The sequence below is a fragment of the Phyllostomus hastatus genome, unplaced genomic scaffold, assembly GCF_019186645.2.
Source record: "Phyllostomus hastatus isolate PE091 unplaced genomic scaffold, TTU_PhHast_1.1 phas_contig_37, whole genome shotgun sequence".
NCBI classification, from domain to species: domain Eukaryota; kingdom Metazoa; phylum Chordata; class Mammalia; order Chiroptera; family Phyllostomidae; genus Phyllostomus; species Phyllostomus hastatus.
Window position 1 is genome coordinate 9,655,878 of NW_025333867.1, and position 26,053 is coordinate 9,681,930.

The following is a 26,053-nucleotide window of genomic DNA, read 5'->3' on the forward strand; positions in this document are numbered from 1 at the left end:
GAGTAGTAACTGGTGGGTTCAGGACATGCTACTTCAAAATATGGCACATTGGTATAATGAATATTTTAAGCTGGAGTATGAGAAAATGACAGAGTTTCTCCTGTAAATCTGTCTTTGTCAGTTTAATGTAGAGTAGGAAAAGAGTCCCTGGCTGGGTCTGAAAATTAAACTGAAAAGCATACAAATTTATTTAATATGACAGAGAGCTTTCATGAGGAAACAAATATCTGAAGAAACAGTTAAGCCTAAGTATTTTTATGTTAAATTTGATGGAGAGTGGACAGTCCTGGAGTGTGAGGTAAGTTTAGTACACTAGGAGAATCCTAGCAAGTTCTGTTTGTTAGGATTCTTTTTGGTGTCTCCTTGTTTTCAGAGATAGGGATGCTCCATTCCTCTATGTATAGGGAGGACACCTCTTATTTGGGGATTTTATGACTGCTTCAGGGGAAAAGGCAGGGGGAGAGTCAGAGTGGCCTTCCTGTTTTTGCCATTTTCTCAAATTCCTTCAGCTTAAAATACTCAATATGTCAAGATGCCATATCTTGGAGTAGCATGTCCTGAATTCCATCATAGTCATCAGTTTTGGAAGAGAGGGGTGGTATATCAGAAGGCATGCTGAATCCCTCAGAAGGGACTGAAACTTGAGGTGAGGATAGTGGGAACAAGTAGTGTCTATAGCTAGTCCAGAGAAAAAGGTATTGACAGTGTGAGGTATGGCAGTCTCTGTGGACTAGTGATCAAGCTTGGGATTAGTCTGGATATGTTTGATAGTAAACATTCTCAGTCATCAGGATGGTGCTATTAGTAGGAAGAAGACATGCATGGAGAAGCAAAGCTCCATTTAACTGGCTTGTTAAGGAACTAGCAGACTTCAGAAGATGGATAGTGATGTTCATAAATGGATGAGAGACTTAAAAGTAAATATAATAAGAACCTAGGACTGCTACATGAACTATAAATGTTTTTGTTCCATTGGCATTTGAAAATTTAAGAGCAGATTTTATTCTGATAAAGACACAATAGAAGGCTCATTTGGCAAGTCAAAGTTAATGGGAGGAATGAATCATTGAAACAATGACTGGCAAGAGAAGAGAGGTTTAGGAGTGAGATCCATAACTTGATAGAAAGAAATGCTATAGACAATACAGGTGGAAGGTACACAGCTACATAGTATAACCAGAGATGACTCCTCCTTTTAGCAAAGGGGAAATACGAGTTTTGGAAGAATGCAGGGAATGGAAGCATGTTTATCCACACTGTATTCAATTTTAAAAGGCTACTCTCTTCAGTTTTAAGAGATTAATAAAATTGGAGGATAACCTATTAAGAGGAATCTCATGGTAACACAGGCTTTATCTTTTTGTGCTTCGCTCAAAGTAAGTGTGAGTGATTTTTCGAAGAGGCTGAATTGGAGTTTCCAGAATTATTAGCCAGCATTCCCTGGTTGCTCAAGACCCAGAGCAACATAACAGGGTAAATAGCATGCAGTGGGATTAGAGGGAGGTATACCTGTCCATACCTAAATTGACAGGGTCAACATCAGCAATTTTGGATGAGCACAGACTTCTGATTCTGTAGGTTCTTAACCTTTAATGTGCATCAGAATCTCCCAGGGCTCATTATGGCACAGATGGCTGACTCTGAGGTCTGGAAACTGCCTTTTTAACAAGCCCTGGTTGTTGCTAATGCTGCCCTCCTGGGTACTGCACCTCTTGGGACACTTCACCTTGAGAACCACTGGATTAAAGGTTCAAATGAGATCATTTAATCATAAGATATTGGGTTGGCCAAAAAGTTCATTTGATTTTTTTCTGTAAGATGGCTCTAGTAAGTGCTTAGTTATGTTAACTCTATTTGAAATAGTTTTGATAGATTGTATTGTGACAGCTGTTAGTGTGCATCTTAAAAATACTTCCCAAAATTATTGAATTTTTGTGTAGCCATTTTAATATTGAAGATGGAAGAATATATGCAACATTTTTGCCATATCATGCTTCATTATTTCAAGAAAGGTGAAAATGTAAGTGAAACACAAAAGATGATTTGTGCAGTGTCTGAGTGGTGCTGTGACTGATTGAACATGTCAAAAGTGGTTTGCGAAGTTTTGTGCTGGAGATTTCTCAGTGGATGATGCTCCATGGTCGGGTAGACCAGTTGAAGTTGATAGCGATCAAGTGGAGACATTACTTGAGAACAATCAACATTATACCATGCAGGAGACAGCTGACATACTCAAAATATCCAAATCAATAAAGTTATTGGTGAAGATAAAAAATGTCATTTATTTTATGGAAAAAACTATATGGACTTTTAGGCCAACCCAATAATTTGTGGGGACTTGCTTCTCTGAACTCTCATATTATTTTGAGTCTAGTCTTTGTATAAGGAATATCACTACAAATTCTATGAATAAATTTAATACTGAGGCTGAGTTCCTCCTAGAAAAGAAAGGGGGCAGACTTTAATTGGTTAGCATGGTAAGGTCTTTCGTTGTGAAGATGGGGAAGCAACAGTCAGCTGGAAGGAGGCAAGTCGAAGAATAGACTCTTGGCTGGGTAGCAATGATGGGGCTCCATGTGCAAGAACAAACTATATAGAGAGTTAACACAGCACAATTAGATCTATTCCTTTATTGCTTTTTAGTCAAGATGTAAAGGTATAAATGCTTGGCTAATCTTGAAGCAAAAACAGGCATTGATGAATGACTTGAAAAAGAATGTGTTATATTTATAGACTGATTAGTCACTGTTAAATAGTATGCACAACCTCACTCATTAGATTCCTGAAGCCGTGGGGCATGGTCATCTAATGTGGCCCCTAAATCCTCGCATCTGATCATGTTTTCAATGAACTATTTTAATGGGAAAACTGAAGGAATGCTTCATCTATGGTCCAACTCTCATTGAGAGGAGACTCTGTATAAAGGTATAAAATTACAGTTTTTATTGTTGGTTGTTTCTTGAATTTTGCTCAAGATTAAAAATTAAAGAAATCATAAAGAGAATTGATCTAATCCTAGACATACACTAAAAGCAAAAGCATGGAAAAAGGTATTTCATGCAAATGGCAACAACAACAACAACAAAGCTGAGATAGATGTACTTGTATCAGACAAAATAGACTTTAAAACAAAGGCTGCAATAAAAGACATAAAGGACATTACATAATGATTGAAGGATTGATTTAACAAGAGGATATAACCTTTGTAAACATTTATGTACCCAACATAGGAGCACATAAATATATAAAGCAATCTTGATGGACATAAATGGAGACATTGACAGTAATACAGTGATAGTCAGGGATTTTAATACCCCCATTGACATCAATGGCTAGATCTTCCAGACAGAACATCAACAAGAAAGTAGTGGCCTTAAATGACACTAGATCAGATGAATTTAATTGATATTTTTTGAGCATTTTCAAGAGCACAGGGAGCATTTTCCAGGATGGGTCACATGTTAGAACACACCACCAGTCTCAATAAATTTAAGAAGATTGAAATCGTATCAAGCATCTTCTTCCACATGAAGGTGTGCAATGAGAAATCAATTAAGATGGTAAAAAACCCTGGAAAAAACACATGTGAGCAAAATAACATGTGACTAAATAATAAATGTGTTAACAAGGACAAGGAAATAATCAAAAGATATCCTGATACAAATGCAAATAAAAACAAGTGACTTAATAATCTATGAGACACAGTGAAAGCAGTTTTAAGAGGGAAATTCATAGCATTATAGGACTACCTCAGGAAATAAGAACAATCTCAAATAAAAAAATCTAACTTTACACTTAAAGGAAGTAGAAAAAGAACAGCAAACAAAGCCCAAAGTGAATAGAAATTAAAAAATAAAGAGTCTAAAAAACAATACAAATGATCAATGAGCTGGTTCTTTGAAAAGATAAACAAGATTGATGAATCTTTAACTAGACTCATCAAGGAAAAAAGAGAGAGAACCCAAACAAATAAAATCAGAAATGAAAAAGGAGAAGCAACATCTGACACCAAAGAAATACAAAGGATTGTAAAAAAAAAAAATACTAAAAACTGTATACCAACAAATTGGATAGTTCGAAAGAAAAGGATGAATTCCTACAGACGTGCAATTATCAAATCAAGAAGAAACAAAAAATCTGAACAAACTGATTACAATTAATGAAATTGAAGAAGTAACCAAAAAACTTCCAACAAAAAAATAGTCCTAGACCAGATGGTTTCACAGGTGAATTTTACCAAACATTCAAAGGAAAACTAGCACTGTAACTCAAACTCTTCCAAAAAATTCAAGAAGAGGGAAGACTCCCAAACTCATTTTGTAAGGCCAGTATTATTGTAATTCCAACACCAGATAAAGACAATGCAAATAAAGAAAATTATAGGCCAATATCCCTGATAAACATAGGTGCAAACACCCTCAACAAAATATTAGCAAACCAAATATAGCAATATTTTGAAAAGATCATACATCATCACCAAGTGAGATTTATTCCTCAGATGGAAGATTGGTACAATATCCACAAATCAATTAACAAGATACATCACATAAACAAAATGAAGGATAAAAATCATATGATCATATCAGTAGATACAGAAAAGCATTTGACAAAATCTGCACCCATTTATGATAAAATCTCTCAACATGTCAGGGATAGAGGAAACATACCTCAATGTAATAAAGGCCATATATGGCAATCCCACAGCTAACATTATGCTCAATGGGAAAAAACTGAAAGTGTTTCCATAATATCAGGAACAAGACATGGGTGTCTGCTTTCATCACTCTTATTCAAAATAGTACTGGAAGTTCTAGCCACAGCAGTCAGAAAAGAAGTAGCAAAAGACATCCAAATTGGAAAGAAAGAAAGAAAGAAAACTGTCATTTTTTTGCTGATGACATAATACTTTATTTTTTCTTAAAGATTTTATTTATTTATTTATTTTTAGAGAGCAGGGAAGGGAGCGAGAAAGAAGGAAAGAAACCTCAAAGTGTGGTTGCTTCTCATGTGCTCCCTACTGGGGACCTGGCCCTCAATCCAGGCATGTGTCCTGACTGGGCATTGAACTAGTGACCTTTTGGTTCACAAGTCGGCACTCAATCTACTGAGCCACACCAGCCAGGGCTGATGACATGATACTTCATATAGAGAACCTTGAAGATTCCACCAAAAAACTATAGCAACTGATAAAGGATTCAGTGAAGTAGCAGGATACAAAGGAAATATTTAGAAATTGGTTGCATTTTTATGTAACAATAATGAACTATCAGAAAGGGAAACTAAGAAAACAATCTTATTTACAAAGGAATAGATTTAAACAAGGAGTTAAAAAACCTGTACTCGGAAAATGATAAGATAATGAAGAAAGAACCTGGAGAAGATACAAATAAATAGAAGCATATGCCGTGTTCATGGATAGGAAGAGTCAATAAATATTTTAAATTCATTATTTCAATATTTTCAAAATTCAATATTCAAAATTCAAAATTCAAAATTCAATATTTTAAATATCATTAAAATATCCATACTACCCAAAGCAATCTGTAGTATAATACAAACCTTATCAAACTACCAGTGGCATATTTCACAGAAGTATAACATAATCCAAAAATTTATATGAAACCACAAAGACCTCAAATAACCACAGGAATCTTGAGAAAGAAGAACAAAGTTAGGTATCATGCTATTTGATATCAAACTATACTACAAAGTTATAGTGATCAAAACAGCACGGTACTGGCATAAAAACAGACACATAGCTCAATGCTACAGAATAGAGAGCCCAGAAGTAAATCTATGCCTATATGGTCAGTTAAAATTTGACCAAAACATCAAGAACATACAGTGGAATAAAGACAGTCTGTTCAATAAATGGTATGTGAAAAATTGGACAGATACATTAAAAAAATGAAACTAGATCACCACCTTATACCATATACAAGAATAAACTCAAAGACTTAAATGCAAGACTTAAAACCATAAAATTCCTACAGCATAGGCAGTAAAATATTTCTAATAGCAGTATTTTTTCTGACATCTCCTTAAGCAAGGGAAAAAAAGAAAATAAACAAATGAGGTTGCATCAAAACTAAGTTTTTCACTGCCAAGGAAATCATCAACAAGATGAAAAGACAACCTACTTAATGGGAAACAATATTCTCCAATGATACATCTGATAAGGGGTTAATACCCAAAATTTATAAAGAGCTCATACAATTCAACACCAAAAAATCCAAACAATTGAGTTTAGAAATGAGCCGAGCACCTAAATATACATTTTTCCCAAGACTCCATAGACATATGAAAAAATGCTAAATATCACTAATCATCAGAGAAATGTAAATTAAAACCATAATGAGATATCATCTCATACCTATGAGAATGGCGATCATCAATAAATCAACAAATAAGTTTTGGTGAGGATGTGGAGAATAGAGAACTGTTGTGCACTGTTGGTGGGAATGCAGAGTGGTACAGCCACTACAGAAAACAGTATGTAGAGTCCTCAAAAATTAAAAATGGAACTGACATATGACCCTGTGATTCTACTTCTGGGTATATATTTGAAGAAACCCAAATGTTCTTTGCAATATTATTTACCATAGTGAAGATAAAGAAGTAACCCAAGTGCTTACCTGTAGACTAGTGAATAAAAATATATCATGGTGCATATATACAATGGAAGTATTACTTGGCCATAAAAGAGAATGAAATGCTACCATTTTTGGTAACATGGTTGAAGCTAGAGGGTATAAGACAGTGAAATAAGACAATTATAGAAAGACAAATACTATATGATTTCACCTATATGTGGAATCTAAACAATAACATAAATGAACAAACATACTCACTGACACAGAGATCAGACTGTTTTCCAGAGAAGAAAGGGGTTGGGGTAACTGGGTGAAAGAGGGATTAGGAAGTACAAATTGATAGTTTCAAAACTGTCACAAGGATATAAAATACAGCATAGAAAATGTAGTTAATAATAGTATAATAACTATGTATGGTGCCAGCTGTGTACTGGAAATATTTTCGGGTGTCACTTTGTAAAGTATATTATATGATTGACCACTGTTCTGTACACATGAAACTGATATGAAGTAATATTGAATGTATACTGTAATTGAAAAGTAAAAGTTAAAAAGTTAAAAATAATAAAATAAAAAATATGCAACAGTCCCTATTAAACAAAATAATAACTGTATGTATTTATTTCTATTCATTGTTGAAGTGCAAAGGATAGTTCTCTTTTATACCCTGTCAGCCAGATCAGAGCAAAGGAGAAAAAGCTCTTGGGCTCTGGTGCTGGACAGCCTGTGTCCCAATTCTCCTCTGCCACTCTCTGATTCTGTGGCCTTGGGCAGGGCACTGAACCTTTCTAAGGCTTAGTCCCTTCCCATACATGGGGATGATGAGCGTACCTTTTCCCCAGGTTTGTCAGGAAGATTTGGTGAGATAATCTATGGAACACAGTCCAGAGAAGCTCAGTGAGATCTGCAGGATTTGTTGGTACTGGAGGGATAAAGTGACACAATGCTTGATGTTGACAAGCTGAGGGCAACAGGATTTGTAGCAGACTCCTTAGTCCAGTTCATAAGATAGTATTAGTGAAAGGTAGGCATGTTACATTGCGTAGGATCCTCACGCTGTGCATATTCCTTTTCATCATGAGGGAAAAAGGAAATCCAACAGAAGTGAAGCTTCTTGTGAAACTACATTCGAATTTGTAGTGCTTTCCTAGTGTCATTGTTAGCAGTTAGCAAACAGCATACTTATGTACACCTGAAGCTAATGCAAAATAATATCGAGTGTAAATTGAACAAAATAGAGAGAGAAACCAGAAAAATGGAAGACAAAATTTAAACTGTTTAAAAACTGGAATTTACCTGGGAATACGTGAAAAATCTATATTAAATGACCTGGTAACAACCATATCAAAACATATAAGAATTTAACATAAAGGATTGGTAAATTGTAGTGAACACATGGTTACTGCCACATACATGTTGGCTATTGATGTTACCTACATATAACCTATACTTAAAAAAAATAGGTGTTAAACATCCCTGGAAGGTATCCTTACCTCCAGGAAAAATCTAGATACAGAAGAATTTGAAATTCAGTGGTAAAAAGTTTTATTGACTATAGTAAATAAATAAGTAAATAGATAAATATGGACTTTTTTGGATGGAAGAAGGGAGAGAGAAAGGGAGAGGAATGGAGGGAAGGAAGGAAGGAAGGAAGGAAGGAAGGAAGGAAGGAAGGAAGGAAAAATTTCTTCAAGTACTGCTTAATCTGACTCTAGGTTTTGAAGTCAAACCAACTTTGTTTTGACACTGAGAGAACCTGAAATTTCCCTTTTCATTACTTAGTTAAATGGGATATGAAATGTATTTGTCAAAATGCTCACTTCCATTCAAGTCCTCAGTTTTTCAGAACTATGTTTTGTTTTAGAACTGCTGTAATTTGATAATGATTTTGATTAAGTTTATATAGAGTCACATTTAGCTCATTTATCTTTTCACTTTGGTTTTCTAATTTCTCATCTCTTTCACCCCTAAAATCCTTACAAAAATAAACAAAAAAATCCTACTTACATCCCGCTTAACTAGATCATCCAGTCACACACATTTTGTCTTGTCTTAAAGTATGTATTTCACCTGTCTCAGAAGCAGACAGACTTAGTTCTCCTAAGTTCTTAGAACAACACTTGCTGTCATGGATTAAGCACTTGGCAAGTCTTTTTTTCCCTGTATACATGTACCAAAAGTTGGGAGTGAGGGAAAATTAAAACATGTTATTTGGTATTTAGAAAAAAACAACAATTAGTGCTTAATGTTTTATTGTCACATTTGTGTTATTTTTATGCTGTAACTTTTTGTAGCTGCCCTATTTTCATACTGAATCCATCAATATCATTTATTTTTTTTATCAGAGCCTTATGTTTGTATACAGTGTGTGTATATATATATATATATATGGCATTTCTCTTTGTTTTGAGTTGTTGTAATATATGACTTACCCAGAATTAAACAATTAAGAGAAAAAATAGACTAAAACACATTTTTATTGTTTTTTTCATTGTCAAAGTTAAATTATCTGTTTTTAGAATGTATAAATTATTATCTATCCAATGAAATAAAGCTGAAAAATCTGCATTTCAGAAATAATTGTGGTGGTAAACATCAATTTTGCTACTTATAAGTTTATTTGTGAACTTGTTTTCTATTAACGATGTTTATTAAGTTTGTAGAAAGGTCAACTTTACAATTAAGTAACAATTTGAAAAATTGGAGAGACTATCAAGTAGAATAAATCCTAAGTTTAATGTGCTATATTCTTCACTTCTAAATTAAGAAATGGCTATGTATACCCAAATCTCAATTTAATGTTTCCTATATTTTACCTCCTGAAATGTCAACCAAGGCTGTGATATTCTTTTCTTCTCCAAATGTTTTCATGTTTGCCAAATTTTCTTTGGTTTAGTTCCTTTGGAAAAAAGAACAGATGGATGCTTTTTCTGTAGTTGACTACAAAACAACTAACCAACAGAATTATTAATTGTGGGTGTGTTGTATCCTTTTGTAGACGTAATTTCTTTGTGTATACCATATAAAATGATGATGGTATTTCTATTTGAAAAGTCTTGTGTACTTATAATTTCCCACTGTGTTTGGAATATTTGAGTCATGACGAAGATTGAATTTTGTTTGGAATAGACAGAAAACAATTGAGCTAAAATATAGAAGGGTATTCAGCTGCAAACGATACTATCCAACATTGAAGGAACACTTCTGAAAAAAGTGAAAGATTAAATCTGCCACCAGTAGAACTGGAACTTTTGTAGCTGGTGACATAAGCTGGTATTAGCATTGACAAGACAAACAGACCAAACTTGACAAGAAGGAAGCAGTGTCAGGTCTTAAATAATTTATCTTATGTATCAGACACAAATAGTTTTTTCTTTAGGATTCGACAGGTATGCCTTCTTGCTCTATTGACTTATTTTTCCTCACACTTTTCATTGTTATTCAAAGATAAATTTAAGAAAATCCTCTCTTCACTTGATTTTTCTTCATGTATTTAGTAGTAGATAAATCTTGTCCCCAACCTGTGGTATTTAGCTTCCTTACTTTTCCACATAGCTGCATAACAACAACTGCTCTCTGATTATATTCATGGACACAGATATATATGTGTTTGTGCATGTATAAACAAACACACAAACAAATACATAAAACATATTAGGTGTAAGAGCCAAAGGTCTGAAAACACTGAAAGAATGGGGTGGCATTAGAGCCTTTCAGCTTTATGTTCTGTGTTAAAGAGGTCCACAAGGCTGTTTTACTGATATGGGCTCATGTGGTCTGTCTTCAGTTTCAAATTTAAGAGATATTTTTGTCAGCAGTAGGACTGTCAGTGTGTGTGCTTGGGAAAGGAGGCATTTGAGTATCTAAAACTAAGTACTTGCTGTGAAGTCATGTGATTATCTAATGACTTTTGTTGAGACTGACAGTAAAAACACTGGTGAAAAATGGAGGTAGGGTGCTGGTGGCTGGAGGGCAGTGGTTGGGGGCAGTGTAAGCAGTGGAACTTGTTTACAATGTAAACATAATTTTTGTAAATAATAGTTTTGTATTTTTTACAGAGCTAAACATTAGCGAAAGAAATTCTGAGTTGCTTATTAATCTTCATTGTACATTTATAGTTTATTCTCATCTTTCCACACTATGAATATGCAGGTTCATGGAATTGTACGGAGATCCAGTTCATTCAATACTGGCCGAATTGAGCATCTGTATAAGAACCCCCAGGCTCATATTGAAGGAAGTAAGTAATTTTCTTTTTCTAAAATCTCTTTCTATAACTTCCTGTACTACAAGGTATTTTCAGAGGTTCTTTTTCTCAAAGCTCATCAGATTGCAGCATGAATTACCTGTATTGAATGCTATCTGTTTGTTTTAAAAACCTTTCATTGCTAGCTGCCCCTGGGTCACAGTGTTGAACAGTGTCACTTGGTTAAACTGTTACAAGGATACATCCCTCTCTTGGATGCATCCTTGCATCCAAGATGGAAAGGATCCATCTCTTGGTAGAGACCAAGAATAGACATGCCTTTGATCACCCTTTTTCTGGTGTTCCTATCCCTTCAAGTAATATCACCTCCATATTCACAGAGCACTCTTTTGGTTTTAAAATTTGGTCTAATTAATTAGGTTTAAGCAATCTTTGTACATTAATTTGATTTTAAAAATAATTTGTGAAGACAAGTCCCAAATCAAATAAAAACTATATTTAATTGCTGTGTAGATCGTTGTCAATATTTACAGTTTTTTGCTACTTTTGTTAATGAAATTGCCAGTAGGTAGCTCTATGGTTTACATACTATAGTCACTGTGTTTTCTCATTTTATTTTTCCAGCAGCTCTCAAGGTTCTGAATGAGACCATTTTACAAATGAAGAAATGGAGGCAGAGAGAGGTTGTGACTTTATTAAGACCACATACCATGTAAAAGACAGAGCTGGGAGTAGGATGTAGAATTTTTTAACTTCCAAAGGATGGTAAAAAATTTTAAAGTTTATCATCCTTTTTTCATCCAGTTTTCCCAGTTAGCAGGAATAATCTAGTCAGCTTGTAAACCATAAGTGATTTTATATTCACCTAAGATCCTGGAGTATTTGAAAACTTGAGTTACTTGTGCAGGTAGTGATATAATAGGAAGATGACCTCGTCTGTAGCAAAGGCTTTTCATCTTAATATTTAGGTCATTCATCATATCGTCCTTGAAAGTTAGTACCATTTTTGTATAAAGTACAGAATGGTACTGCCGTGGATCTAGACATAAATCAGTATTGTATAAAAATAACGAAAAGATCAAGTTAGCAAATTGCTCATATATGTGTCATTGCCTAATGAAGTCAATGTAAGGATCTGCTTAGATTTCAAGGTAGAGTAAAGCTAGTTGTCCTTTAATCAGTTATGTCACTACTTCAGGCATTTTATGGATCGCTTTAGGATTGATGTTTATAAACATCAAAATTGCAAAATTGCTAGATAAAAGTTTCTGAACATAGCTATCTTCACTTTAATCAATGTGCTTCAAAATTGCTAGATAAAAGTTTCTGAACATAGCTATCTTCACTTTAATCAATGTGTTAGATTTTCTTTGTCTGAATCTTACTCTTATGGAGCACATCGTAAAACCACCTGGGAGCTATAAGTTATGTTAATTATGTGACGTCTGTCATAATACTGTGATTTTTTTAAAAAAGTTCATGAGTTTTTATAAATTATGTAGAGACACAAACAACAAATGTGACTGTCTCCCTACTACTTTAGTGAGTTTTTAAAGACTCTGCTGCTCCAGAACCAGTCTGGCTTTTAGACTTTCAGAATATGCATTTCAATATTACTATTTTAAAAAATTTGGTTTATGTTGTTTTCTTTTATCTAATGCTATGTTTTTGAATCCTAAAGATATGAAATTGCACTATGGTGATCTCACTGACAGTACCTGCCTTGTGAAGATCATTAATGAAGTTAAGCCTACTGAGATATACAATCTTGGAGCCCAGAGCCACGTCAAAGTAGGCCATTTTTATTATCATGGTTTCTTTGGCTGTGTTCCTGAGTTATTCTGAATTTTACTTTTTGTCTATTATTTCTTAATATATTAGTACAACCATAGTCCTCAAATGTAATCATCAATATTAGTTTGGGTATTAATGAATCCTAATAGAAATACTAATACATTTTTTTAAAGTACATTCTCTGTTATTGAACGATATAACACAGTCTTACTGCTAACATTAAAATAGCAGTATTCATTTATTTTGGGTTGATCTTGTATTTGGAGCCCCACTTGGATGTATTTTCTGACATTTCAAATCATGTTGTAAAGAAATATTTTTGAGACTTCCAGTCAAGATGGAAGTGTAGGTAAATACGGCTCACCTCCTCACACAATGGTAAAATTACAGCCAAACTGCAGCACAACTATTACTCAGAATAGATAGAAAACTGAGCTGTATGGAAGTCAGACAACTACAGAATTAAAAAAATTATTCATCTAGACAGTAGGAGTGGTGGAAGTTGGAGACATGGAGACTCAGAATGGGATGGTCCCAAATCCATGTGTGGTGGATAAAAAAAGAGAATAGCTTGGGAGTGAGGGATACCAGCCCCACATCAGACCACCTAGCCCAGGGTTCCAGTGCCAGGAAGATAAGTCCCCATAACTTCTGGCTGTAAAAAACAGTGGGCATGGGTCAGCAGAAGAAATTGAAAGATTGTCAGGCATCTCCTCTTGGAGGGCCCTGACACGGACTTACTGAGACTTACTCCATCTGAGCTCCAACACCAGGGCAGCAGCTTGAAAAGCACCAGTTGTGTACAGGGAGGAAGTAAAGTGTCTGGCATCAGGGCATGATCTGGGTACAGCTTCTTCCCAGACAGAACTGTAGACAGCCACCATTCTTCCTTTTCTGAGCCCTCTCCCACACAGAGCCACAGTGGCAGCATCATATCTGAGTCTATATCAACTTGGCTGATATGGTTAGCCCTGCCCTGACTATTAACTAAGTCTGTGCCCCAGCCAATTTACAGGCCCACTGAAGCTGATAACAGTGGCTTTTCCATATGAATGGCTGGGCTAGGCTCAGGCTTCAGACCTTCCTAAATCTGCTCATATGAGCAACATTTGAGCCCAGCCCTCCTTCCTCTCGCAGGTCTGGCACTAGCAGCAGCCATCTGCAAATTGCTTTATAGCTTACACCAGAGGGCCCCAGACAGAACACAGGTGGTGGCTCACATTGGTCTACACTACCTGGGAAACTCCAGAGCCTGCACACCCAGTGGACTGTTACAGACTGTGTAGGAACACCACCACCCAGCCACCTCCACAAGCTATGAAGGGAGGTGGTTGCTGGCCAGTGGTCACAGCCAGTCCTGACAGCAATCAAGACTCAATGAAAAGAATAGGAAGTACTCAGGCCACACTGAGGGCGTACCTTGAGTACCCAGCTTTGGGGGATAAGGGAGGCTGTGCTCCTGGATCTTACAGGACACCTATTATATTAGGCCACTCTACCAAGACACGGATTCAAAGCAGGTCTGCCTAATACATAGAAACAAACACAGGGAGGCTGCCAAAATGAGGACACAAAGAAACATGGCCCAAATGAAAGAACAGAACAAAACTCTAGAAAAATAACTAAACACAATGGAGATAAGCAATCTTATCGTATGCACAGTTCAAAACACTGACAGTAAAGATCCTCAAGCTCTTTCAATAGCATAAAAATGATCTAATCAGAAATGTAGGAGACATTAATTGAAATAAAGAACAATTTACAGGGAACCAACAGCAGAGTAGATGAAACCAAGAATCAAAGCAATGATTTGGAACACAAGTAAGAAAAAGACATCCAATCATTCAGCAACAAGAAAAAAGAATCAAAAAATTTGAGGAGAGTGTAAGGAGCCTCTGGAACAACATAAAGTATTCCAACATTCGCATAACGGGTGCCAGAATGGGAAGAAAAAGAACAAGAAATTGGAAACCTATTTGAAAAAATAATGAAAGAAAACTTCTCTAATATGTTGAAGGAAATAGCAATATAAGTCTAGGAAGCACAGAGAGTCCCAAATAAGTTGTACCCAAAGAGGACCACACCAAGGCACATCATAATTAAAAATGCCAAAGTTTAAAGATAGGGAGTCTTAAAAGCAGCAAGAGAAAAGCAGAAAATTACTTACAAAGGAGTTACCATAAGACTGTCAGCTGATTTTTCAAAAGAAACTTTGCAGACTAGAAGGGACTGGCAATAAGTATTCAAAGTGATGAAAAGTAAGGACATACAACCTAGAACATTACTCTATTCAGCAAAGCTATCATTTAGAATTGGAAGGGAGATAAAGAGCTTCCCAGACAAGGTAAAGGTAAGGGTAAAGGAGTTCTTCATCACCAGACAATTATTATGTGAAATGTTAAAGGGACTTATTTAAGCATAATAATTAGATAAAAACTATGAACATTAAAATGGCAATAAATACACAACTATCAGCAGTTGAATCCAAAAAAACAAACTAAGCAAACGAGAAGAACAGAAACAGAATCATAGATATGGAAAACATTGGAATGGTGGCTGGTTGGGAGTGAGTTCTGGGGAAATGAGGGAAAACTGAAAGGATTAAGAAGTACAAATTGGTAGTTACACAGTAGAGATTTTAAGAGCCAGTATAGGAAATGGAGTTGCCAAAGAACTTGTATGCATGACGCATGAACATAAACAAAGGAGGGGATCGGTCACTGGAGGGAGTGGGGGGGTGCTGGGTGAAGGGGACAAATAGGGAAAAATTGGGACAACTGTAAGAGTATAATCAATAAAATTCAAAAAAAGTGTTCTGTTAAAATGTAATTTGATAAAACTTATATTTGAATGGTAATTTTTAGTATTGGTTATATTATTGACTGGGGAAAATAATATTTCTGAGTTTCAATAATATGTTAAAAATAACACAATTAACTTTTTATTATACATAGTAAAAATCATTTCAAGAAAAACTTTTTAACCTCTTGTCTCCTCAGAGTGATACAGCTAATGTTTATTTCTTTCCCTATATTCATATTATCTGGTAGTCTATCTACCACACTTTAAGGTTTTTTGTTTGTTTGTTTGTTTGTTTAAATTCTGGAATAAGTTGCAGTAAACCTGAGAAGCCCATCCTCAGTGTTCTAATAGTTTGTTTAATTCAAGTTTTTGTTGCTAAATTCTAGTGCTTACTTCAGTGAGTAAAATTTGAAGCTAGGGGTGATATTACATCTATTTAGATAATTATTCAATTAGGGAAGTTAATGGAGCTTTGAAATAAAAGCAAATGAACTCTAAAACAGTCCATAAAATCTATAAGTATTTTTGTACTGTTTGATGAATGGATTCAGCAATATTATTTCAGAAGGTATTGAAGGTGGTTTGTTATTTACTTTCTATTTTTTCATATCTCAACTTTGGGCAGAATGGAAGCTATATGCCTGTTTTCTATCTCTGATATTTTAAGGTAGAAATTATAAATTGGATCCAATGAAAGCAGGCATAGACCATAGAGAAACAGTTATAAGCCAAGTTTTTCTTTTTTTTAAGATGTATTTATTTATATTTAGAGAGAGGGGAAGGGAAAGAGAAAGAAAGGAAGAGAAACATCAATGTGTGGTTTCCTCTCACACATTCCCTACTGGGGACTGGCCTGCAACCCAGGCATGTGCCCTAACTAGGAATGAAACTGATGACCGTTTGGTTTGCAGGCCTGTGCTCAATACACTGAGCTACACCAGCCAGGGCTATAAGCCAAGTTTTGTTATTGATATCTAATGTAAAAATTGAGTGTAGATCTTAGTAACTTTGAAGTATGACTACATATCAATCAACAAAAATACCTCCTGTGATGTCTCAGAAAAAAATTAACTCCTTTCTTAATTGCTGATGATTCTGTTCCATTTCCAAGCTTAAGCTTTGAGCTGTGGAAGTTATCAAGGTTAGAGCAGAGCTGTTTTTCTAAATGATTCTAAATGTATTTTCCCATTTGAAGGGGTATTATGTACACCATACTTTGAGAAATTATCACCCCTCTGTACTATAGAGAAATGGTGACTTTTTATCACTCTAGGAATGAAGACTTTATTTACCCCTAAATGAAGCAATCAGCCCATCTTTCACATTATAATTTATCTGGCTGTTTCACCTTCCTGACCAACCATGAGAGTATCTTCCAGACAAAACAGAGTGTTTTGGAATTAATGCACTGTTTAATTTCCTTAAGATTAAGAAGTTTCCTCTGGGATTGTAGATAGTTTATCATCTCTAAAAGCTATAAACTGTTCTGGTGTAAGGTGCAGGAAATTTTATAAAGATTTATTTATAGAAGGCTCTCCCACTACCAAAATGTTTTTGTAGTTCAAAAAATCTGATATACTTTCCTTACCTTGAAGTTGAGCCTAATAATATCTGGTTATCCTTCTAGGGTGATTGTACTTTAAGAATAGAAAGCATAGGAGATTGAATTGATTCCTTCTAAATTGATATGTATGTGAAGTTACCTGTTTTTATTGTGTTTCACCTGCTCCCAATGTCTGGTTAATTGGCAGAAATGGTAGTTAATTGAATATGAATTTTTGCTTATACGATCATTTACCCTTTCAACAAATATTTGCATGCACGGTAGAGTGGAGGACATAAAGATGTGTCCAACCCATTTCTGTTTTGGAGGGTCTCAACTCGCATGGGGTGGTGTGTGGCAAGTGACAGAGGCTGCTACTAATTTTGGGGTCTTTAGAGATGATTGAAAGAAAACTTCAGTTTGAGGGAATTATACAAGTTGTCAAGGAGGTGTAGGAAGGAAATTTATAGACAAAGTTAGTAGGAACTGGTAGTTAAAATGGATGTAATAATATAAGGTCTAGAATCAGAAGTGAGAAAACTTGGGGCATGCTTGCAATGTGATGACCATTCTAGATTAGCTGAGCAAAAAGTTTGAGGAGAAATGTGAGGTAAGGCTAGGTGGGAAGTTGGGCTGTATTTGGGCAGCTTCCACATGTTTTTGAACAGGGGAAAATAGATTCAGAGATGAGTTTTATAGGTAAGAGTCTTGAGGTAGGGCTTTAGAAGACATAGGAATTGTTAGATGAAGACGGTGGCATTAGAATTGGGAATGCTGAGGGTGAAACCCTCATGCCTGGTAGATCATACCAGATGCCTGGTAGAGCTGACCCTTTTGCTGGCAAGATATGGGGAGCCAGAGAAGAGGGAAAGTGATACTTCAGTGCTCAGTGAGCCATGCACTCAAGGAGGAGCTGTTGGAGTCAGGTAGAAGAAATGAGAAGTACCCCCTTGGAAACGTTCTATTGGCAGTACTGGAAGGACATTCAGGTGAAGCAGGTCATGAGATAGTTTACAATATGTTGTGAGGTTTGAAAGACATATGGGGAACAGAGATGTAAATTTAGCTCTGGAAGTTCTTGAGATGCCAAGGCAACAGCTAAAAAAGGAGGAGTAGACTGAACCTTGGTGTCATCCATGTATTTATATTGTGGAAGGAGCAAGAGTAATCACTAATGACAGGAAATGGGAGATGGAGAGACAGGATGGTAGAACTGTGTCACAGAAGGAAAAAAACATGGGGCATTTTGAGCAGGAGTGGGTGCCAGCAGTGCTAGATGGTACAGGTAAAACTAGGAGTGTGAGGGCCACGAAAAAGTCATTGGCCTTGGCAGTTAGGTTAGAGTTGATCTGTGACTTTAAAAAAGATCATTTTAGTGATGTGATAGAAGAGTTAGCCAAAATGCAGGGGGTTTAGAAGTTAAGGGGTTATGAGGGAAATAGAAATTGAGTGAAGTCTTTTCTAGAAATATCTTGATATAAGGAAGAGAGAGATTATGATAAAGCTTACTTCCCTGGAATTCCTGATTTATTAAGTCTAGAGTGTGGTCTGAGAACTTCCATTTCTAGGACCTGTCCAGGTAATATTGCTCTTGGTCTGGGGACTTCACTTTGAAAACTACTGATGTAATGTTTCAGATTTCTTGGTTCATCCATATGTAATGCAGGGATGGGGAAAAGTAGGTTTGTATTTCTACAAACCTATTTTTTTTTATTTGTATAACACAAATAAATAATACAATAATTAATAAGTAATAATATGAGAATAAACTCTGTTTCGTGTACTCACAACTATAGACCTACTTTTGCCCCACCTTATATGTGCCTTAATGCATTCTTCTTAGGCCTTCTTCATTTAATGTATCAGCTTTAGAATCTAATGTGGTTAAATCCTTTTCTCTGCCAGTTAATGACTGTGTGAGCTTTTAAAGCCTAAAACCATACTCTTACAATCAGCAGTGACAAGAATGGAAAGAATCTAATGACAACCAGATACACTGTAGGTTTATACCACAATTCTTCATGTTTTAGAAATCTTCTTCTAAGCAGTGTGCAGTCCATGAGAATAAATACTTCTTGGGTACTCCAACTATTTTAGGAGAATAGTATGAATATAAGCCATTGTCAGAATCTCCTTTAAAAGCCCATGGTGTCTGCCACTATTTCTGCTGTGATCTAATGTCACATTGATTCTTAGTCATGGAGAGAGTGGGTGTGGGGCAGGGGCCGGCATGATGGCAGCTGGTGATGACAGACTGCCAGGTTGCTCTGGAGACGTTACTGTGTTCCCTTACAACTCCTAAGCTCTGTGCATAGAGCTGTAGTTGTCTGCCTGTTCTCCTAGCAGCTTGTTAGGTATTAGGGTGGAAAATACACATTTTTTCCTTGTCATTAATTTCTGTATGTTAATCAGCTTTGTAGGATTTATTGCATTCATAGACAATAGATTTTAAACCAAAGTTCTTTCTGGCAATGGAATGCTTGCAATAAGGTTAAATAAAATATATTTCTTATTTGGTTTGGAACTCTTTTGAAGGAAGCTTCTAATATTAGCACATTTTGTATTTAATTTTGAATCCATGACTTCTAGACTGGGCATTGTTTGTGTTGGCTTCTCTTTGCACAGAATAAAGTCTTCTATCACTCTCACTTCTCATTAATTTGATGTGGGCTATGATACGCTAAAAGTAAGAAAAATAAAATAATAGGAAGTTGGTCTGGTTTCCTGTAGGAAACCAGTGAAGATGAAATTGGTTCTTGGAATAAACCCACAGCAGTCTGGGAAATACTGACTGAAGACATTTTTCTGAATCATAAACAGAAAAATTATGACTCATGAAGTGTAGGTCATTGAGAGGCTGATTTGATCGTATGTGGGAGAAAGTGACAGATGACTGAAATGTGCTAGTTATTAAAAGTAGTTAAACCTGGCATGATGACATCATTTAAGTAGGAACAAATTATCCAATATATAGTGTTGCCCATATTGATGGGGAAATGTTTTGGAGCCTGCTTTATTATTTTGTTTTGTTTTTTTTTCCTGTGTAATAATAGTGGTTTTTAAAATTAATTTCTGTTTTAAATTTCTTATCTGTACAGCATTCCTTACGCTAATGTTTTTGATTTTTCTACCATTCCTCACGACTGCTTTGATAATCTTATGTCACTCTTGAAGTCACAGTTTTGGACCAGATCTTTCTACAGTAACTGTAGTTCCGTGTTACTCCTTTCATCTCACAATGTCATGTTGGAATTGCCTTTATTTTTTTTTTCAAAGAGTGAAAATTATGCTATCATGAAATGTTAGAGTTAAAAGAAATTTTAGGAAGAATTTAATATAATTTTCACCGTATAAATGAAGTTGCCTGCTCAAAGCTACATGTCCAGTCACTGGCCAGTTCCAGCCTGGAGTGCAAATCTTGATATTATACAGTTTGTTTTAAAGACCATCCCAGAAAATGATTATCTCTACCAGTAATAATTCTAATGTAAGATACCTTAAGAACTTCCTTTCTCTACGTATCTAAGTTTCTTCTTAAGCTTATTTTTCCCCTTGTGTCTTTAGTAGAGAGAGGAAGTCATTTTGAGTAGAATTTTAAAATTCCTTTTCAGTGTTGAGGAACATTATTGAATTTATGAATTTATGAATTAGGTGAAGAACATTATCTTCATTTAATTTTCTCTTATTCAAATTGAATGATTATATACTTTTCTTTCATTTTCTAACTCTTAATATCTTTATAGCTTTCCTTTTCAATTCTATATAAATTATCTGTTTCATTTTGTTTCATGACAGGAGGCATAAATGCTCAGGTTGTAAATTAAGATATGGCCAATTGAGTGGGAGCAGGACTTTCTATTCTAGTGTGGGGCCAGTTAGCAGACTCTGAACATAGAAGCACAAAGGAGCTGAATCTAAATTGTCTTCACAGTGGTACTTCCAGCCCAGAAAGCTAGACAAGAAGCAGAGTTGATTGTGAACCAAGCAGCTAGTATAGTGGCTAGGCAAAATTAGAATCAGGGAGAGATGAGACAGAAAAACCATTTCGGGGAATGAAGCTGGGAATAAAAACATGCCTGGGAATTAAAGAGTGGCCCCTGGGAAGGGGACTGAGCAATTTTAACCTTAGTTAAAACATTGTCATCTCCAGTGGTTTTTTCCTGGCTGGTCCTGAGAGTTGAAATTTATAGCTAGAGCGCTAGTTCCCATATTTATCCCCAGGAAGCCTAAACTTCTTGTGGCTGCTCTAATTGAGGGGAGGGAGGTAGGTGACCAAATGTATTGGGAGAATTTCTTATGGTGAGGAAGAGCAGGTACCTAGGTTAAACATTTGGTTAGTGCTTGAATAACCCAGTTATAGAACAAAATAAAATTGTAATACAATGTGGCCCTTTACTCTGTAATTATAGCAAAGGTAAGATGGCCTATTAAAAACTCAGAGCAGACAGTGGAGAGGACTGTTGTTCTGTGTCCTTGCTCATTCTTTTATTTATTTTGGATCCCAGGGAGCCTGACAGAGAGGTGTGAGTAGAGTAGGAAAATTAGGACTGGGCAGGGGCATAGCTATTGCTGTTAGAAAGGAAACTGTCAGAACATCCTTAAATCTGGGATAGGCTCTGGCCCCTCATCCCACACAATTGCTTGTTAGAGTTCATTCCATCAAGTTGTGTTAGTATATCCATCTTTCTATCTACTCTGGTTGCTACCTTTTTACCACAGTTTGATGTACAAAGAGGCTCACAGAACACTGGGATGAATGTTAGAGTAGATTACTCTGTCATGGAACAGAAGGGAGGTAGGTTTTCATGAGACACTCTAATACAGGCAAGAGTTTTCAAATCAGGGCACACATCAGAATTCCCAGGGCACCTTCTAAAACTTCAGATCCAGGCCCACCGCATAACCTGGGCTTGGTATTTTACTGGCTTCAGATCCTGGCCATGTCACATACTAGCTGTGTGACTTTGGCAGAGTGCTCAGCTCTTCTAAGCTTCAATTTTCTCATCATAAAATGAGCACCCACTTTAGGGTTGTGGATCCCATGGGCCTTTGCAATTGCTTTTGATGGTAATACTCTTTCTTAGGTATCCACCTGCCCCATTCCCTTAATTTTTCCCAATTTTTGCTTAAATGTCAGCTTCTCAGCAAGGCTGTCCTGACCATGCTATTCGAAACAGTAACTCTCCTGTGGGTGGCTGCACTGTTAGTCCAGCCTGAGGGAGTAAAGTAGAGTAGCAATACATGCTAGTAGGAGATAGGGTAGAGTGGGGCAGGAAAAGCAAATTGGCTACTCTACTGCTCCCTGACCTCCAATCCCTGTGTGCTCTCTGCTCATAATTTAGGCTAACATAAGGAAATTATCCAGAGAAATGAATGCACTCAGGGAATACAGGGAGTCAACATGCCATTTATTGCTACTTCTGCCTGAGGTGGAAGCCTGCCCTTTGCAGCAGCTGTTTGAAATTTTATGCAAAAATATTTTCCTCATTCACGTGCTTGTAGTTCCTGTCACTGAAACTTAACTTATGACATATTATAAAGGGGAAAATGATGTTTTGGGGCGTTATTTTTTTTTTGTTAAATGGGACATAGAATTCTGAGGTAAAAGAGATCTTGGCAATGAGCCAGCTGAAGCCCTTATTTCATAAATTGAGGCCTGGAACTTTCATTTGATGAGCAGCAGAGCCCACTATCTAGGCTGGAACCCAGATCTGACACCACTTGGTTTTCTTGTCATGCTACTAATCTGAGAAGACTGAAGGGTGGTGTGTCACTGAACTATGAGGGGAAGATAGCACAAGACTGGTGTTTGAGGTTTCACTTCTCTTGTCATTCCCGCTACTTATTATAGTGAGTTAAGGTTTCAATGAAATGGATTGAAATTAAAAACATTGTTTTTTTCTTGTTGGAGGGAACTGGTTATAATTAAATATCATATGAGTGATGTTTACACAGCTAGGAAGATCCCCAAATACAACAATGCAAGGTGTTATGTTAACATATCAGTGATGAAATTTGTATATAGAGAAGATAGAAATCCATAGTACTAACTCATCAGGAATAATCAAAATCTTTTTGTGTTAGGGTAGTTCAGTTCAATTCAATATAAAATTTTTATACTGAGTGCCTATACTGTCTTGGTGTATAAGTTTCCCTAAAAGCTGTGGGAGGAAATTAATTGCTGTTTATGTAATCAGGAGAATCAATAACTTAATAACCAGAATGAGTAATTTGTTCCTATTTATATACTTACTTTTTAAAAAGAAATTGCCAAGACAGTTGCATAACTATACTGTCAGAAAACCTGTTTTAAGATTTAAAAATAAATATTTTGCCCTGGCCAGGTGGCTTATTTATTTGGTTATAGTATCATCCCAATACCACAAGTTTGCAGGTTCAGTCCTGGTCAGGGCACACCCAGGAATCAACCAATGAGTGGAACAACAGATCTACACCTCTCTCTCTTTCTCTTTCTATCTCTCTATCTCTCTATCCTCCTCTCTCCCTCCCCTCCTTTCCTCCCTCCTTTCCTCCCCTTCCCCCTCTCTAAAATCAATACATAAAAAATTTAAAGAAAATAAATATTTAAAAAATATTACAAATACATTTTTGTTCACATATTAGTATATACATATTATAACTTCATGTTGGGTCTCTGAAGGTAACTTATTTTGCTTAATAGATATATAGACTTATGTATTTTATGAGTTTTAAAATTCTCCTATCTTCATAAATAATTCTTGTATGTTCTCAGCACAACATAAAATCACTCTAATTTGTTAGCAAATTATTAAAGTTGAAATTATGCAGGTACCTATGGGCAGAAGGCTTTACTTGGTAAAGAACAATGAGTATAACTTTGAGAACCTGAATAATTAATAAGGTATATTTGCATTTAGAGCTAATATCCATCCATATACAGTAATGTGTCTATTTCTGGAAAAATTAGCTGTCTTACAGGTTTAGTGGGTAAGGTGAATGCATCAAATATTAGATGCTTTTACTTTCTGTAGATAGATTGTTTGGGTGATATAAACCTCTATGCTTAAGTAAATTGTGTTTTTGCTTTTTGATAATAGAAAATCTTTTAATAATTTAATGTTGCACTTATAGTGCATGAACTGCACTAGTGTAAATATGGCTTACCCACCCCTATGATTCTTAGTAAGAAGGTTAGCATTTTTTATATTATATTCATAATGGCAAAGTGGGACTGTGCACTGCTGGTGGGTCCCCTGTGTCATCTGGCTCAAATTCTTTTTGGAAGTCTGTTATGGATTTGAGCAATTGAATTCAAATCTAAAACCACTTTAAAGTTCTTTATTAAGTCCATTAAGAGTTTATATGAGAGAGAACACTCTATGAAAGCTCTCCTCTCCCGGTTCAAACAGATTGTTCTGTTTTATTAGATCTAGGTGGTATTGTAATTTTGATAACAGCTAATAATGTTTGGAATTTTGCTTATAATTAGTGGACCACACAAAGGTATGTTTGTTGGGTTTTGTACTTTTAATTCACTTACAATAGTGGCTTGTGTACTAAATAAAATCAAATTATTATCTTAGCTTTATAACAATTAAAGTAAAATTAGTGCAAATAGCTAAATGTACATTTGTATCTTAACATCAATTTCTAGATATGTTTATAAACACAAATAGTGAACAAATATTAAGATGGCAAAGGTGCTGTGAGTGAAACTATTTGTCTTAAACTTTTAATGAGGAATGGAAAAGTGTTTTGGATTCCCAATCAGATTAGAATATGTAAGTTAAAAAGTTAAAATATAGACATAAATAACATCTGGTTTAATACCATGGTTAGATGTATCTATTTTTCTCCCAGCAACAACAAACAACAACAAACTTGTGTGCAAATGTAAAAATTTAACCTTAATAGCTCTTTTAAAACACCTAATAAAGTCTGGTCTCAAGCATGGTTGCTACTTTATCCTTTTAGTACAAATAGAATTTATAAAATTCTCTTTGTTAAAGTTGGATCTTTACAGTGGGAATAGTAAAATAAAATAGAATCTTTTCTATTTCAAAAAAAATTAGTGCATAAAATATTTTTATTAACTTTTACTATTTGTCATTGATTGGCTACCTTACCAATGCCAGCAAGAAATAAATTGTAAGAAAATTGTTTTTATTTAGACTTTCATTTTTTGAAAAATTTCTAGCATCAAAGATTAGTAGATTTCATTATGTTACTCTTTTAGTAATATTCACATAATGTGTCCATTGTTTAGCGACGTTAATAAAAAAGCATTCATCATGAATTTAAATATGATTTATTTACAAGTAAATATGCATGCAGGCTTGGTTTTGCTTATTGAACTATGTTAAGTACATTGTGTTGGTAGCAATTATGCAGTTATTGTAAATGGCAAAGTGGTAGAGGGAAGGCAGCCTTTTCATTTTGTTTGTTATGTCAGGCTAAAACCTTTCCCTGCGTCTCCTTTCTACTCCCACTTCTATATATTTTATTGGTGCCAGTTTATTTAACAGTAAAAAGTGTGTTAGAAATCAGTAGTATTGACAAAATAAGCCTTGAAGGAGCATTCTTTAAGGCTATTAACACATCATTAGTCCTAATTGGAAATATCGGTCTTTACCTTTACTCTGTGGAGTAATTGTTAATTTTTTGTTTGTCTTAAGGTTCCCATAAATTCATACTGGACTGTTTTCCTTGTTTGTTTGTTTGTTTGTTTTTTTGACACTGCCATTTGTCAAGACAGTTCAGAGCCAGTGCAGTCCATGCTTAAATGGGGAGGTTGAGATGCTCTTTTGTGTTCTGATGTGGTTCTCATCTTCCCTAGAAAAGAAGCATTTGAGTGTTTGACAGAGATTTGTTGATTGTTAGGTCATAATATTAGATTTTGGTCTTTTAAATATTGTAAGTAAATACCTTTCTACCTGACTGGTTTACATTTACTTTATGTTAAATATTATGAAACTGTTTTGGCTTAGTGACCATTGAATCAGATCATTTGGCAAGATATTTAGATTGTGACTTTGCAAAAATTAGTTTATATTATTGTAGTTATTTAAGTGACTTACAACTTCCACTTTTCTTGTTATCCTTTTTCCAATCATAACTGTAGAACTTGCCATA

At 35.4% G+C, this 26,053-nt stretch overlaps 1 protein-coding gene across 1 annotated transcript in view; it reads left to right on the forward strand.

Moving 5' to 3' along the window:
• Positions 1–26,053, forward strand: part of GMDS (GDP-mannose 4,6-dehydratase) — a 702,352-nt gene that overhangs the window by 150,434 nt on the left and 525,865 nt on the right. Inside the window, exons 3-4 of the mRNA XM_045841727.1 lie at positions 10,746–10,833; positions 12,482–12,591. Coding sequence (XP_045697683.1) covers positions 10,746–10,833; positions 12,482–12,591 — 198 coding nt within the window. The remainder of the gene's footprint in view (positions 1–10,745; positions 10,834–12,481; positions 12,592–26,053) is intronic.